The sequence below is a fragment of the Athalia rosae genome, chromosome 6 (genome assembly GCF_917208135.1).
Source record: "Athalia rosae chromosome 6, iyAthRosa1.1, whole genome shotgun sequence".
NCBI lineage: Eukaryota > Metazoa > Arthropoda > Insecta > Hymenoptera > Athaliidae > Athalia > Athalia rosae.
Genome location: NC_064031.1, coordinates 2076964 through 2091767, shown reverse-complemented (window position 1 = coordinate 2091767; position 14804 = coordinate 2076964). Strand labels below are relative to the sequence as shown.

Sequence of the window (14804 nt, the reverse complement as noted above, 5' to 3'; positions counted from 1 at the left end):
TTCTATGAAATCTCACATGTGAAGCGAATTACATTGCGTACACCTGCAGTTTATAGGTAATTACTTCGATCGCTAACTCTCATAAACATATCCTCGATTTATCTCATTTCGGACCGATAAACTGGCGATAACTCGGTCAATTTTGAAGATAGATCATTTTAACTTGCGAATTTGGATTCCTGAAATTGAATTACATGAGAATAGCATAGAAAACTCTTTGAAAAAAATTATTGAACATCTTCCCAAATTTTGAGAAAATCCTAAGGCTATAGGCTTACCATTTTTTCGAGTCAAGTTGTAAAGTATTCCTGAAATAAAAGGCAGGACACTTTTCTTTTGTATTTTTGCACAAGGAATATGAATACGTCGATTAAATTGAGTTAGGAATAAATTCCATCGAGATATCCTCGATTTTTTACATTTAGGACCAATAAACTGGCGATAACTCGGTCAATTTTAAAGATAGATCATTTTAACTTGCGAATTTGGATTCCTGAGATCGAATTACATGAGAATAGCATAGAAAACTCTTTGAAAAAAATTATTGAACATCTTTCCAAATTTTGAGAAAATCCTAAGGCTATAGGCTTACCGTTTTTTCAGATTAAAATGTAAAGTATTCCCAAAATAAAATGCAAGACACTTTTTTCATGTTTTCTTCGCGTAAGGGTGCAATTTCATGCTGACGCTTGACGCAGATTTTTAAGCGTCAACTGTAGTTACGAGGTATTATTGCCACTGAAACGCCATCGAAATTCTGAATGTATATTTGTCATTATTTATTGATTGTCATCATCTGTGATCGTTATCACAGATTTATTTCCAATTTCCGCTGATTTTTGGCAATTTTTTTTCGATTTTTATATAATTTTCTTACTGACTTTTCAATTACTAAATATTCCTGACCCTTTAAAGGCTCCTCATGATTTAAAACTGAAAGAACGTTATTCTCAATTTATTCCTGAATTTTTCCCGATTTTTTGCAGTTTTTTCTGTTTTTTTGTGATTTTTTCCGATCTTTATCCTATTTTTCTGAATATGTTTGAATTTTTCCGCTGCTGGCCACGTGGTCACGTCACGTGATGACGTCACGTGGTCATGTCACGTGACCGGACTCGCGAATACAGCTAGCGCCATGTGGCGGAATTTTTGTGAACTAAAATTCCAAGTTTCTTGCCCCTTGACGTCAGGCAATGTGATGCGTGAAAGAGAGGTAAAAGGAAGATGCAAAAGTTTTGACCCTTCTTCGAGCAAAAACGGAAAAGTATTGACCACCCCCCGAGCGCGAACCGTGAAAGTTTTGTCGGTTCTCCGAGCAAAACCGGAAAAGTATTGACCACGAAATACATCTCCTTCACGCATCACATTGCCTGACGTCAAGGGGCAAGAAACTTGGGATTTTAGTTCGCGAAAATTCCGCCACATGGCGCTAGCTGTATTCGCGAGTCCGGTCACGTGGCCATATCGAGGTGGGGCGGCTAAATTGAAAAATCTTCTGAAAAATCAGGAAAAAATCGGAAATAATTGCAAAAGATCAGGGAAAAATTAGAGATGAATCTTTGATCACGTACCTTTATTTCTGGAACGTCAGTATGAAATTGCACCTGCATGAATACGAATACGTCGATGAAATTGAGTTACGAATGAATCCTGTCGAGATATCCTTGAGTTTTCACATTTTGGAGCGATGAATTGGTCAATTTTAAAGATAGAATAATTTAGCTCGCGAATTCGGATCCCTGAGATCAAAATACATGGACATACCATCGAGAACTCCATATGAGAAGTAGGAATTTTCATCTCAGATTTTGAGAAAATCCCAAGGCTATAGGCTTACCGTTTTTTCGTGTCAGAATGTGAAGTATTCATATTTTGCAATCTTGGGACTCTGTATCTAGTGTCCAAATTCACTCGTTTGCAGAGTGAAAAAAGTTGGCGCCGTAACTTTGTGCTAAGAATATTCTTTGTCGTTGAAATTTCGAACAATTAGGAATAATTAATTACACGTTAATGAACTCTCATACTAATTCTTAATCAATCATGATGTTCTCAAGTGCGGGATAGTGGTCCCTGCGTTCGAACACTATGATTCGCCTATCTGCAGGATTTGGGAATTTATCATAGGTCGAGAAATGATCTCCGCTATTATATCGTCAACCAATTTATTCATATATCTTAGGTTCAGGTTTACAATTTCACTTCATTACTTATATGACATTCATTCCAGGCTTTTAATCAATCATCACGGTGCCTAGTGCATCGCAGTACTCATTCAACTCCCAACCACGAAGGGCAGTAGTCACATGGCATCGCACAATTCGTTTTCAGGTATGAAATAATTATCAGTACGATATAAGTTAGAGTATATTACAAAAATATATTCAATGTAATATATTATAACATCACATTGGCAATAATATATTAACAGATAATATAATATAACATTCAACTAACATATTGACATAGAATATAATATTGCTGATAACATATTCTTATATTACGTCATTAATAATGCACTTTTCGTATATTCCAGGTACTCGGAGATGCTGTCACCGCAGTTATGACCCCCTGGACTTCCCCTGTTCATCAGGGGGAGTCCAGGGACCCGTCCCCTGGGACTGCGCGGCCTCCCACCGCCCCCGGGGTCCCAGGGGACCCAGTCCCTGAGGACATGTCCTCGGGGATGCGGTATCCCCGCTGGAGGGGATGCCATATCCCGAGGGACATGTGCTCAGGAACTGGTCTTCGGGGACGCGTGTCCCCCCAGGGACACGTCCCCGGGGATGCGGTATCCCCGCTGGAGGGGATGCCGGGTCCTTGGGGGCGTGGCCTTGGGGGAATACGCGTCCTCGAAAATCCCGGGAAAAGGAGGTCCCAAGCGGACACTTTGTTTTTCGTTTCTCTAGAGAAATCAAGAAACCGAGTGACCGCTTGGGACCTCCTTTTCCCGGGATTTTCGAGGACGCGTATTCCCCCAAGGCCACGCCCCCAAGGACCCGGCATCCCCTCCAGCGGGGATACCGCATCCCCGGGGACGTGTCCCTGGGGGGACACGTGTCCCCGAAGACCAGTTCCCGAGCACATGTCCCTCGGGATATGGCATCCCTTCCAGCGGGGATACCGCATCCCCGAGGACATGTCCTCAGGGACTGGGTCCCCTGGGACCCCGGGGGCGGTGGGAGGCCGCGCAGTCCCAGGGGACGGGTCCCTGGACTCCCCCTGATGAACAGGGGAAGTCCAGGGGGTCATAACGTCGGAGGAACTTGCGACCTGTAACATAAATAACAAATATACAATTAGTTAACTGATTACATAGCTTACCTAATATATGACTTATTTTATGATCAGTATATAAAGTGTAAGACGTTTGAATTTTAATAAATTGTACGAAGTTATATGATAATAAATTATTGTCTTGCCTTATTGGCGTGTCTGATGAATTTTATTATGGGGGTGTATGAATTCACCAAGTCTATTGGGTAATGCTGGGTGATCTGATTTTTTAAAGAGGAATTTTCATTTTCCAAGGGGGTGCAATTCATATACGCAGACTCTAAATGTTGGAATATACTATGGACTCTCGGAAGGGATAAATTAGATGAAACATACCTTCGCAAAAGGAAGGTGTTGTACGTCTCATGTGTTGCAGATCCATCATCTGATCATCATCGGGATGGAGAGGCGTCGATCTTTGGAGAGACTCGTTGATGTCCTGATTTGCTTCCGTCACGCAATGGTCATCTACTTGAAAGAGACAAAAATATCACATGTACAATTCAAATCACGATATAACAATCGCTTATATTTATACTCCATTTGTATCCACGAAAAAGATCAATAAATCATTCCGTATCTTATTGAGAAAAGGAATTCAGTGAATCATTGTAAAATCATCCCTACAAATTTTTCTGGAGCTGCATTCAGTGCATTTGCAATACATCCTTCAGCGAAGCTCATAATAACGTAATCGAACTACAATGGAAAACAGACGCTGGAATGATTCGAAAACTATTTCATGGACGGCCCGAAAAAAAAAAAAAATTTTGTATATCAAGTTGATCAAGAATAATGGCTGTATCTAATTTGCATTAGTTAGATAGATCAATTGATTATCTTCGATTTCTGAAAAACAGAATGAAACGCATAATTCTATTGGAAAGTCATCTCTCAGAGTTTTAAAGGATTGTTCAGAACCCGGGCTAGTGTATTTCTGACGACTGTGTTTAGTATGAATAGTCGAGAGCGAGTGATCAAAATACATATAGGCACGTTTGCGCAACCGATTCAAACAATATTCAACTAAATTTCATGTGAATTTCTGCTCACCGTTCTCTCTCTTCATCGTCGCAATGAGGGACCTGCTTTGCTACTGATGTCGCTCCCGATGTCGCCTCTTCTGTCGCCGAAGCCGAACTGCCGTCGAATCCAAGACGGAAAACCTGCAACACATATGTACTCTGTTAACCATTTACCAAATTACACGCCCCCGATCATATGTTTCCGATGAAAGGATGAATAACTTAATGTATAAATAAACGAATAAATGAACACATGAATTGAGAAGCATCGAAATCATACCGAATAATCAATTTAATCAATGATTCCATTAATTCATTCATTTATTTAATCGATTGAATAGTAAAAACGGTTTCCGAAATACTAATTAATCAAGTAACCGTTCGAAATACTACTCACAATAATTGATTGATTAATTAACAAGACAGTCTGCAATTAAAGACGCGACGATTGCTTCACATGTAATTATACAGAAATCATTTATAAATTTGTAACTCAATAAATAAAGAAAAAGATGAATAACTGAATGAATGAATGAATGAATGAACGATCACGAATTGAGAAGCATCCAAATCGTGCTGAAGGATTGTTTTGATCGATTGATTAATAATTTCAAAAATTGATGAATAAATAAATGAAAAATGCTCTCGAAATACTGATAAATGATTCAACTGTTGGAAATACTATTGTTATTAATTATTTGTTTGATTACTAGAACACTCTGCAATCATAGACGCGACGATTGCTTTACATTGAAAGTAGACAGGCATGAGGTATAAATTTATAATTCTATGAAAGAATAACAAGATAACTGTCTGGATGAATGATTAAATGAATAAAAGAACAGATGAATTTGAAAGACAATACTAATACTATAAGAATATAATAATGTGTAATGAACTAGGTATAATTGTTCAGAATTCGAACTATGGAAGATATTTCCGCAGGGCAAAATCATTACCCTCATACTCCACCAATCTAAAATACGGGGAATACAATTGTGAATAACTGGAGTTCTCCGTTTTTGCGCAAAGATCTCAATCTCTCCCACCATAGAGTTAATTCGTTACTTAAAATTTATCAAAATTCCACGTTAATATCGCATGACCTCCAGAACAAATTTTTTGAAACGAATTGCTGACCGATCGGGAGCCCGGACATACGATGGTCACGGTAAAAACATTATATGCTCACCAGTGCTTGTGGAAAAATCGCCCAATTACGGAATTCACAAAATTTCCACTGATATAGTTCTTTCACTAACTACCGATTGTCGAGCACTTTTTAAAAATTTGTAGATCAAACGGAACACTCCTTTCCGAGTCACTGCTCGAACAAAACTGACCCCTGGACTCATTGTCAACCAAAAATATGGCGCTGTAGTAACCGCGTACTATTCCACTGCTAATCCTCACCCAAAAATATGTCTCTCTCTCCTCGCTAGCTTCTTCTATCTCTTCTTTAAGGATGTACGCGCTAACGTCGATGTCGCTCCCGATGACGACGTTGCTTCGGCTGTTGCGGCCATACTGCCGATGCTTCGGGGAAGGAGGATCTACGTACGAGACGCTGGAATGATCAAATACCAAATTGCATATTTGCAATTAACAGTTTTGAGATTACTCAGAATTTTCCGTAGACTTTTTTCATGAAAAACTGAACGGCGGTGTGAGAGCTTCATTTTTCAGAGTCTTTGCTAATGTTAGAGGCGATTTTTTGGTATTCCGGGGTGAAAAACACCAAAGACTATAGTCTTTGCACATTTTTCGGGGTGAAAAACACCAGAGACTATAGTCTTTGCACATTTTTCGGGGTGAAAAACACCAAAGACTATAGTCTTTGCACATTTTTCGGGGTGAAAAACACCAAAGACTATAGTCTTTGCACATTTTTCGGGGTGAAAAACACCAAAGACTATAGTCTTTGCACATTTTTCGGGATGAAAAACACCAAAGACTATAGTCTTTGCACATTTTTCGGGGTGAAAAACACCAAAGACTATAGTCTTTGCACATTTTTCGGGATGAAAAACACCAAAGACTATAGTCTTTGCACATTTTTCGGGATGAAAAACACCAAAGACTATAGTCTTTGCACATTTTTCGGGATGAAAAACACCAAAGACTATAGTCTTTGCACATCTTCCGGTGTGAAAAACACCAAAGACTATAGTGAATTCGAAAACTGATAACCAGGCATATGCCTGAATGTGTATTTAATCATACTCTCACACCACCTGGTACACCAATACGCTCGGAAGTGTTTCGAGTCGGAGCTTGATGTTGCGATATGTTTCTATAAAGGATATCAGCGGAAGGTAGGTGCAGGTGTTCCAATAATTAGAATTAAATCATGAATTCCAAATGGTCGTTGTTTTGTTGATAATTCAAACAGGTAGCATACATTGAATAATCGTTACATGAAAATGTTCATCATTGAATCACAAAAGTTCTCATACCATTCAGAACATGTATATATTCATTTCAATATCGATAATCTACTTGTAATCCTTATTATAACAAGGCTCGAGGACATCATGATTCATCACACGTTTTATCATAAATAATCTTCGTATTAAAAACCAGCGAACTCCAATACACTCTCTGTCGTGAGCAGAGAATGTCGGTTGTTTCGAAAATACTGAAGGGAGAAGATATACGTACACTATTACAAGTTATCATGAGTATGATTTAGACACTCAGTGTGTTCCTCAGTAATTTCGAATGGATCTAGACTTTGTTTTTCAACTAGATAATCGATCGATTCGCACGATTATCGTTTGATTTCTTTTCTTTCTCTGACACAGTTAAAGTAACAGAATTTCTATTCTAAAATGCACGACGTTCAAGATCGCAAGCTACAGTGTCCCACCATTCGCATCTCCTCTTCGACTCGCTGAAAACAGTTCCAGGGGCGCACAAGAAAGAGTTTTTCCCATTTGCACCGCACTGATGAAAAACCTTCGAACAGAAAACGAGACCCCAGAAGGTCCACGGTCAGATGAAAAAGAACATCCCTTCCGCTGTGGACAAATTTTGTTAGTTCCAAGCTCATAATCACCTGGCACTTAGTTTCAGCGTCGGCAAAGACCCCTCGTTTTTGTCCGCATTCGAATGCAGTTTTTGGAATTTCCTTTATATCCGGGTATCCGAAAATTTTCGCTCTTCTATAATTATAATCGTGAGGAAATGACTTCGTCGCAGCACCTCCGGTTTTAATTACATCTTGGAATTTGTCCACCGCCTGATTTCCACCTTTCCGTGATTTTGCAGGACCTTCCGGTATGTGTCTGAGCGATCGATCGTGAAAGTCGTTCAAAAATCCTTCATAGTCCGTTATGATCTTCAAAGAAAGACGAAAATATTATTAATTCGATCGATCGCAATAGGATCGCGAGGATTTTCCTCCTCCATTATTCCTTGTTGCAAGTTGATTCGGTATACGAGAAAGGATCGTTGAATAGTATCGAGTGAGTTTAATTTGCATTATGCAATAGGTGTGGGAACACAAACGGCCGCTTTTCTAGTTTCAACTATTCCATCTCACACAGACGTAGAAAACATGCATGCATACACAAGTTAATGCACAACGTACTGCATCTTCAGGTTTATCTGTACCATAATGTAATAATATCTGGAACGATGTTAGCTCTGTGAAATGTATGCGATGCGAGGCGATGCAATATGCAATATGCAATTCGCAAACGCAACTCACCTCCTATTACATTACAGATGATGGGAAAAACAATTCAGGTTAGGCTAGGCGTGCAAAACTACCGTTGGAGATGTAACGGACGATTAGACTTGTCCTTTTTTTCCTACTACAATTTTTTCTCAACTCTATTCACTACCCGCACACACGCGAAGATCAAACTTTCTCAATAGAAACTTCGCGAACACCGAGGTGGGTATGTTGGGAATTTGATAATAAATAATTGGAGCTTCGTAATTAGATATAAAATAACATAATTGAATTCAGAAACGAGAAAAAAAAAAAAATTCATAAATAAACGAAGAAAATACCTGATGAGAATTCAGCAGAGCTATGCTGTTTATGAAATAGTCGTCGTCGAAAGGTTCGTAGAATATTTCCCATCTGTATTCGGGCTGCGTATTCCATCTCGGATAATAATTATTATCGAAATGATATTCATTCCCGTGAGAATTCGATGGTATGACAAATGTTCCCGGTAAAGGTTTGTAAATCTGTTGCCTCGTAGTTTGTCCGAAGTATCGATGACCTTGATTGTAGTTGTGCAATTTCTTCGCCGAGTTATGATAACCGTTTCCCCCGTAAAATTTACCCCCCGCGGCATTGTTCGCGACTGGATGCGGTGCCAGATAGGTCGTATCTATAGCTTTTGGCTTTTGATAATTATAACGACCTTCGGGAGGCACGTATCTTCCCTCAGGAGTGAGATAAACCTGAGAAGCAAAAAACCAAAATACATTTTCAACATCTCAAAAATTTGAACCGCCGCTCGATTCGACCCTCGCGTACCTTCAGAACCTCCGGCATGCCGCTGGGGGGTTGGGGATGTTTCTGTACATGACGTGCGTCCAAGACAACCCCGTCGGGAATCGTTATTCCTTCTTTATTCAAACGATTCAAGGCCAATCTATCGGCTCTGAAGGCTTCTTCGGGGATTTTTCCACCCCTTGCCGGGAGAACTTGTTCCCTGAAAATCTGCCGTTTTTGCTGTAAAATGAAAACGAAGACAGGGGAAAGAATTACACTTGGAAGTTATTGTATTCAATTATAGTCGAGTAGATAATTTCCGCGGTCTGCGTAGCAACGTATAATTATCTTCATTCGATCTCTGATCGAATGTCCTGATTAATTTACCCCCGAGAACCGACTGCTAAAAATAAATAGAAATAATTGAAGATTTTTTCTATCCCAATCTACACCATTTCACTCTTTATAATGGCTACTTTATGAAAGATCCTTTCCTCGACTTTCTCCCGTCACTAACGTTCATCGTCCTTATAATTATGGTCCGTAATACCCGTACATATATACCTAAGTAACTGCACCCGATCTTCCTTCTTTGTTTTTAACTATGAGCGTATAATCTTTGAAACGATACAGATCTCGAACCGCATCAAATTCAGGACGAAAAAATAAGAGAGTAGTTTAATTATTATTATTTTATTTTTTTTTTTATTGTTCAGGTACCTGTAGTCAATTTACTATAAATTTACGTAACTCTTACAATATCAACCGTTGGATTGACCCACAGACATAATTTTTCAAACTTAAAAAGAACAAAGAAACATGAAAGAAAAATTATTATTCCCACTGGTTCGGTGTTCGCGTTAACTCACGTGCGTAATAACGTAAATAATTGTATGTATTATAAAATAAATTATGCGTTTCGACAAGTTGAACACTCGATCGTAAATTCCGAAAGATGTAACGTACGTCGAACTAAGTAGTTGTAAAGAAAAAGAAAAGTAAAAAAAAAAAATTACTCAAATCGCTGCACGTTACATAAGACCATTTTAATCCGGCCGCGTTCATCTCTGGAAGATTCGTTTCCGGGTAATTCTTTCGCGGAAAGATAAAAAACGAAGAGAGAAAAAGAAGTGTAATTGAAAAAGAAATAAAAAAAAACTGCACGATTTGTGTGTGTGTGTGTGTGTGTGTATTTCAAGTCATTCTCGCGTTCATTTCCGTGAGGTAAAAAAATGACTAAAAAATGAGATGAAACGAATAAAAAAGCGAAAGAAAAGAACGTGATACGAGTGACAGTGTTGAAATATATTCGCGGTCATTGGATCGTTACTACTTGAAATCAATATCTGCATACTACTGGTTTGTTTCTCTATGTAAGGTTGACACCGATCCATTTGGAATATGGAATTCAAAACCCATTCACCAACGGCTATGTATACAATGTGATACCGTTTTTCTCTATCGGTAATAATTATTTCACCCGAAAATCACCCGTTAGTTAAATTAATTTTAACGAGAATTTGTCTATGTTGAAAAAATTGGAGAGAAAAAAGTTCAAGAGAAACTTAAAAGAAAGGAAAAAAAAAGGCAAGTGAGACAGAAGTAACGATGAAATTGGAATTTCTAGTCCCATGATATAATTAAAAAAAAAACTTGAAGAAGAATTGAAAAAATATTTATCTACCTTCTCGGCGCTGACGATGTGACTGGAAATAATCGCTAGAAAAGCGATGCAGACGCTGAATTTGCGACAATCTATTTTTATTCCAGTCATTTTTAAAGCCTCGCACATCTAGATGATAAAGAAAATTGGACGATCCTGTAGTCGGAATTTTGAATGATCCCTGTATAGGATGTATCGTTTCAGTATAACCCTCAGGACGCAACGTTTACTTCAAACTCCTCGATCATATTTCGCAATTTTATTCATGCGGCGATGACGAGTCATTTATCAATGCGCTAAGGTGATAAAAAAAAAACCTGTAAACGAATAAATGAAAACATACACAAGCAGTCGAACTTCGTCGTACAAACTATGAAATAATAACGATAACTCGAAAACTGACTACGTAATATATTAATCGACCGTCTAAATTGCACAAGTCGAATTTATAGACCGGAACAAAATAGCAAATGAAATATTCGTCTAAACTTGTAATGATAAACCTGCGCTATTTGTAAATTTATCTTTATGAATAAAATAATTTAAAAACGCGGGAATATCAAATCGCGTGAATTAATCAACAGTTTCGATAGAACGATTCTTCATTACATATGAATGAAAATTGCATTTTCCTGTTTTAGGAATTTTCGATAAAGTGGACTTACATGGACTCCTCGTAATCGTCCGATCTACAACCTCGTTCTCCTTATCAAATATCCGCGATCAAGTTTTCCTAACCACCGTTGAAACGGGTAATCGCAAAGTAGTTTTTTTTTTTCTTTCTATTTGTCTTCTAATTTTTTTTCTCTCGTTGAAAAAAAAAGAAAAAACGAAAAACTACGTACGGTGCATCGATTTGTTGGACATTTTAAAAACAATGAAAGAGAATCTTGCCAATTACTACGATACGAATATGTAGATATAAAATATGCGTACGTATGTGAAATGAGAAGAAAGAAAAAAAAAAAAAAAGTTATGCAAACGTAAATCTCTGAAAGGATTTAAATCACGTCACACGTGAAATAGTTCATAAATAAGCATTTCGAAACGTTCTCATAGACATCCCGATCTGATTTCACACCCAGTAGTTCGCTTATGCATATTATATATATGTATGTTTAATTACGTTTCTCTAATTAGTTGCTATACATAGACATACGTAACTACGTAGGTACGGGTACTTATATTCGCGTGGTGAGATTCGTATCGGATATTTACATACGCACGTATGTACTGTGAAGAAAATTTCAATAATATTAAAAAAATGAAATTGAATATTTTTCCAATAATCTGCAAACGAACCAGTAATAATTAATCGAGCGGGATACGATGTGATCTGCATCAGGTATTTCTGCGTAAGGGTGAAAGTATAAGTTGAACTATATATTTCTCATAAACTAAACATCATTGCTATCATTTCCTAATTTGCATTTACACGAATGTAATAATAGATTAGAAAATATTATGCAAGCAAATTCCGAGTACGATAATTTTTTAATTTCCATTTGTCACCACCGCGAATAACGTGTAAACTAATCAGAATATATATTCAATTGAAACCTGATCGATATTCTGAAAAATTTTCAAAGCGAGAAAACTTATTCGGAATTTACAAAAATTTTCTCGTATACGATCTTCTCCAAAAATCTTTTAGCAATCCGATCGATTACCCCATTAATTTTTTGTTTTAAATAGAAAAAGAAAAACCATTTTTGTCCACTGTATAGAAATACGAATTACGAAAATAATTTTCCTGGCTAAGTACACGACGTTTATAAATAATTAAAATTTTCCGAACACGCGAACTCAATCGTGTTAGATTAAAATAACATGCTGCAGATCGCGGTTGTGTGTATGAAATATAAAACTTTGCAAAAGGTTCTAACGGGTGATATAATTACGTGTATTAATGAATATTAATTACTAACAGCTACTGTGCAGAATGTTGTACTACACACAATCGTGTACATATGATAATACAGGCAACGCACGTGATGTGTATTAATTCAAGTATCCGAGACACGCCGTCGCCAATAACGTGTAATAAAAATGTAACGAGAGATAAGAGCAGAGAAAAAAAAAACACAGAGAAAAAAGAACGAAGAAACAATTTATTCCACGCACCAGACAAGTCTGTCGATTAATTCATTTCCGGAAAATTTCACGTCTGAATTATTAATTTATTCATTTATGTGTATCTACTCATTTCATATAGGTATATATCTTTTACTCATCGACCGTATGAACGCGTGTCGCACGTATAATTTAATCTATCACCTCACTAATTATAATCATCATTAGCGTACCCGATAATCGATCAAAAAAAAAGAGAGAAAAAAGCGGAAGGAAAATAACGACATTATTCCTACCGTTATACTCACTACGATATCGTTCGATGGTCGAAATTGGAAAGAAAAAGAAATTGAACAATTTTCGAAAGAAAATTTTGTCCCCCCACCCCCCCTGCGATTAATTAATTGGCACAAATTTTTTTTTTTCTTTACAGATATTTTGATTCCATTAAATAATTATATACGTTTGAGATACGACGATTGTATATTATTTGATAATTTTATAGATGATGCATAAAAGTCGTTGTGCGACTTATAAAGTAAAGATGATACTGCGTCCGAAGAAGTTAGTTTACTCCGTGATATACCTTCCTATCTCTATCCTCCTCGTAAAGTTGTGTATATATGTATATATATTTATATATATATATACTACATAAATATATGTATCGGTGGTCTCTGTACAGATATATATGTGCGTTTGTACCTTCTCCGGTTCTCAGGGGGGAAGTATTATTATAGTGGCTTAAGTGCAGAGTAAAATACACGTGTAAGATGTATTTATACATAGATGTACGTATGTACAGATGTACATAAATGTGTACATAAGAGTAAACACGTACACCACACGTATACATTGTACTTTGGGTTGGCCTTAGTTACTTTCACTGTAGTAACACTTTACTTTAGTTGTCCATCGCATCAAGAATCAACGCAACGGCAACAGTAATAACCCTTTCGCTGAAAAGATTGTTCTCTAAATTCTTTTTTATTCCACATTTAGGAAATTTAACCCACCTGTTTCCAAAATGGGGACGTCGTCAGACGCAAGGAAAAGGGAAAAAAGAAAAATGTACGCGAGATAAGAATCAGCGATCTCCTGCGAGGTAGAGACATTTTTTTTTTTTTTTCTTTTTGTATCGAATTCTGTTGCAATTACAACAAACAAAGCAGATGATATTTTCTCACGGTAAACTGAATAAGGTAATTAGTTGACAGGTGAGCAAAATAACGGTTTCGCCAAACCGTTGAAACGTAATACTCACTTATGATCTACTCAGCGTAAACGCGATGTTATATTCATTCTTCATTATCCGGAGCAAAGAAAAAGGACATTTTTTTCAACGATTGAAAATTCATGGGGCCTTCAATCGGTATGCGTCGTTTATAAATCTTTTGTGGACCGACGGTAATAGCGCTAAAAAGGCGAAAGAGAAAAAGCAAAAGGATGTAAAAATAAAAGTAACATCAGCTGCGCGCGATCAAGGACCTCCCCTCGGTAACACCGACCTTTGACCTCTGGATTAACTACATAAATGTCCGTTACGGGCATATCGAAGTTTGCTCACGCTCTTCCAGGTGAAAGGACAGACAGACAGCGAGGAATCAGTCGGTCAGTTCCTCCTTGCACATTTCATACACATACGAGGAACACGTCTGTGTGTCTCTACTAGTATATAAATTCGCAGAGGATAATATCCGAGTCTTTCGAATATCGGCTGCACCTTTTGCACGTGAGATCTGTGAAACCTAGAACGTAACGTATTGTATAATGGTTGGATGTAGGTTGATTTTATAATCGATAATCATCCGTTCGAAGGATCTATGCGCTTTTCAGAAGTTGAAAAAGTAACTCGATGATTAAATTAGACAGACGGTGACGACGAGCGGTAACAATGAATCATTAGACGACCTCCGGCTATGAAATAATCGGACTGTAATATCTGATGATCGTAACCGATTTACAAATACGGAATTTCATTCACTTCTATCGCGGAGGATTAAACCGTTCATGGGTATATAGATGCAAATGCAGAAGCTGCTGACCTTTTTCATCCTTAGTATATAATAACATACAATTATGGGCTGTGTGCGGCTGATATAGAAATATTAATTATACTTTCACGGCCGCAGTTATTCGCCATTATTGTCTATATAATTATGGACCGTTCCACACAACCGTCGACGTATTGTTCAATTGAATTGTAATTCCTTTATTCAAATCGGTTATTTTTTTCGCGGTTATAATAGCTTGGCAGAAAGAAGAGACGGTGATTTTACCGATTGACGAAGATTTGCAACGTTGTTAAAAGACC

General features: G+C 37.5%; 1 protein-coding gene and 1 long non-coding RNA gene across 11 annotated transcripts in view; one reads left to right on the top strand and one right to left on the bottom strand.

The window, feature by feature from the left end:
* The window catches only part of LOC125501410, a 47705-nt gene extending 45117 nt beyond the window's left edge, over window positions 1-2588 (top strand). For all 7 annotated transcript variants that reach the window (XR_007278977.1, XR_007278976.1, XR_007278979.1 and 4 more), the window contains 2 exons: window positions 2228-2328; window positions 2534-2588. This is a non-coding gene — a long non-coding RNA (uncharacterized LOC125501410). The remainder of the gene's footprint in view (window positions 1-2227; window positions 2329-2533) is intronic.
* A 4058-nt stretch (window positions 2589-6646) lies between these two features.
* LOC105691729 lies at window positions 6647-14529 on the bottom strand. 4 transcript variants are annotated; one of them, XM_048657134.1, is made up of 6 exons: window positions 13755-14529; window positions 10439-10734; window positions 8797-8994; window positions 8319-8720; window positions 7357-7638; window positions 6647-7256 (listed from the first exon to the last, which is right to left on the bottom strand). In XM_048657134.1, exons 2-6 carry the CDS (start codon window positions 10544-10546, stop codon window positions 7125-7127), a joined length of 1122 nt encoding a protein of 373 aa, XP_048513091.1. In that variant the 5' UTR covers window positions 10547-10734; window positions 13755-14529; the 3' UTR covers window positions 6647-7124. The 4 variants fall into 4 exon arrangements, with proteins under 4 accessions (XP_048513091.1, XP_048513089.1, XP_048513088.1 ...); XM_048657132.1 differs by lacking the exon at window positions 13755-14529 and adding an exon at window positions 12787-13053; XM_048657131.1 differs by lacking the exon at window positions 13755-14529 and adding an exon at window positions 12799-13053.
* Between the last annotated feature and the right edge of the window lie 275 nt (window positions 14530-14804).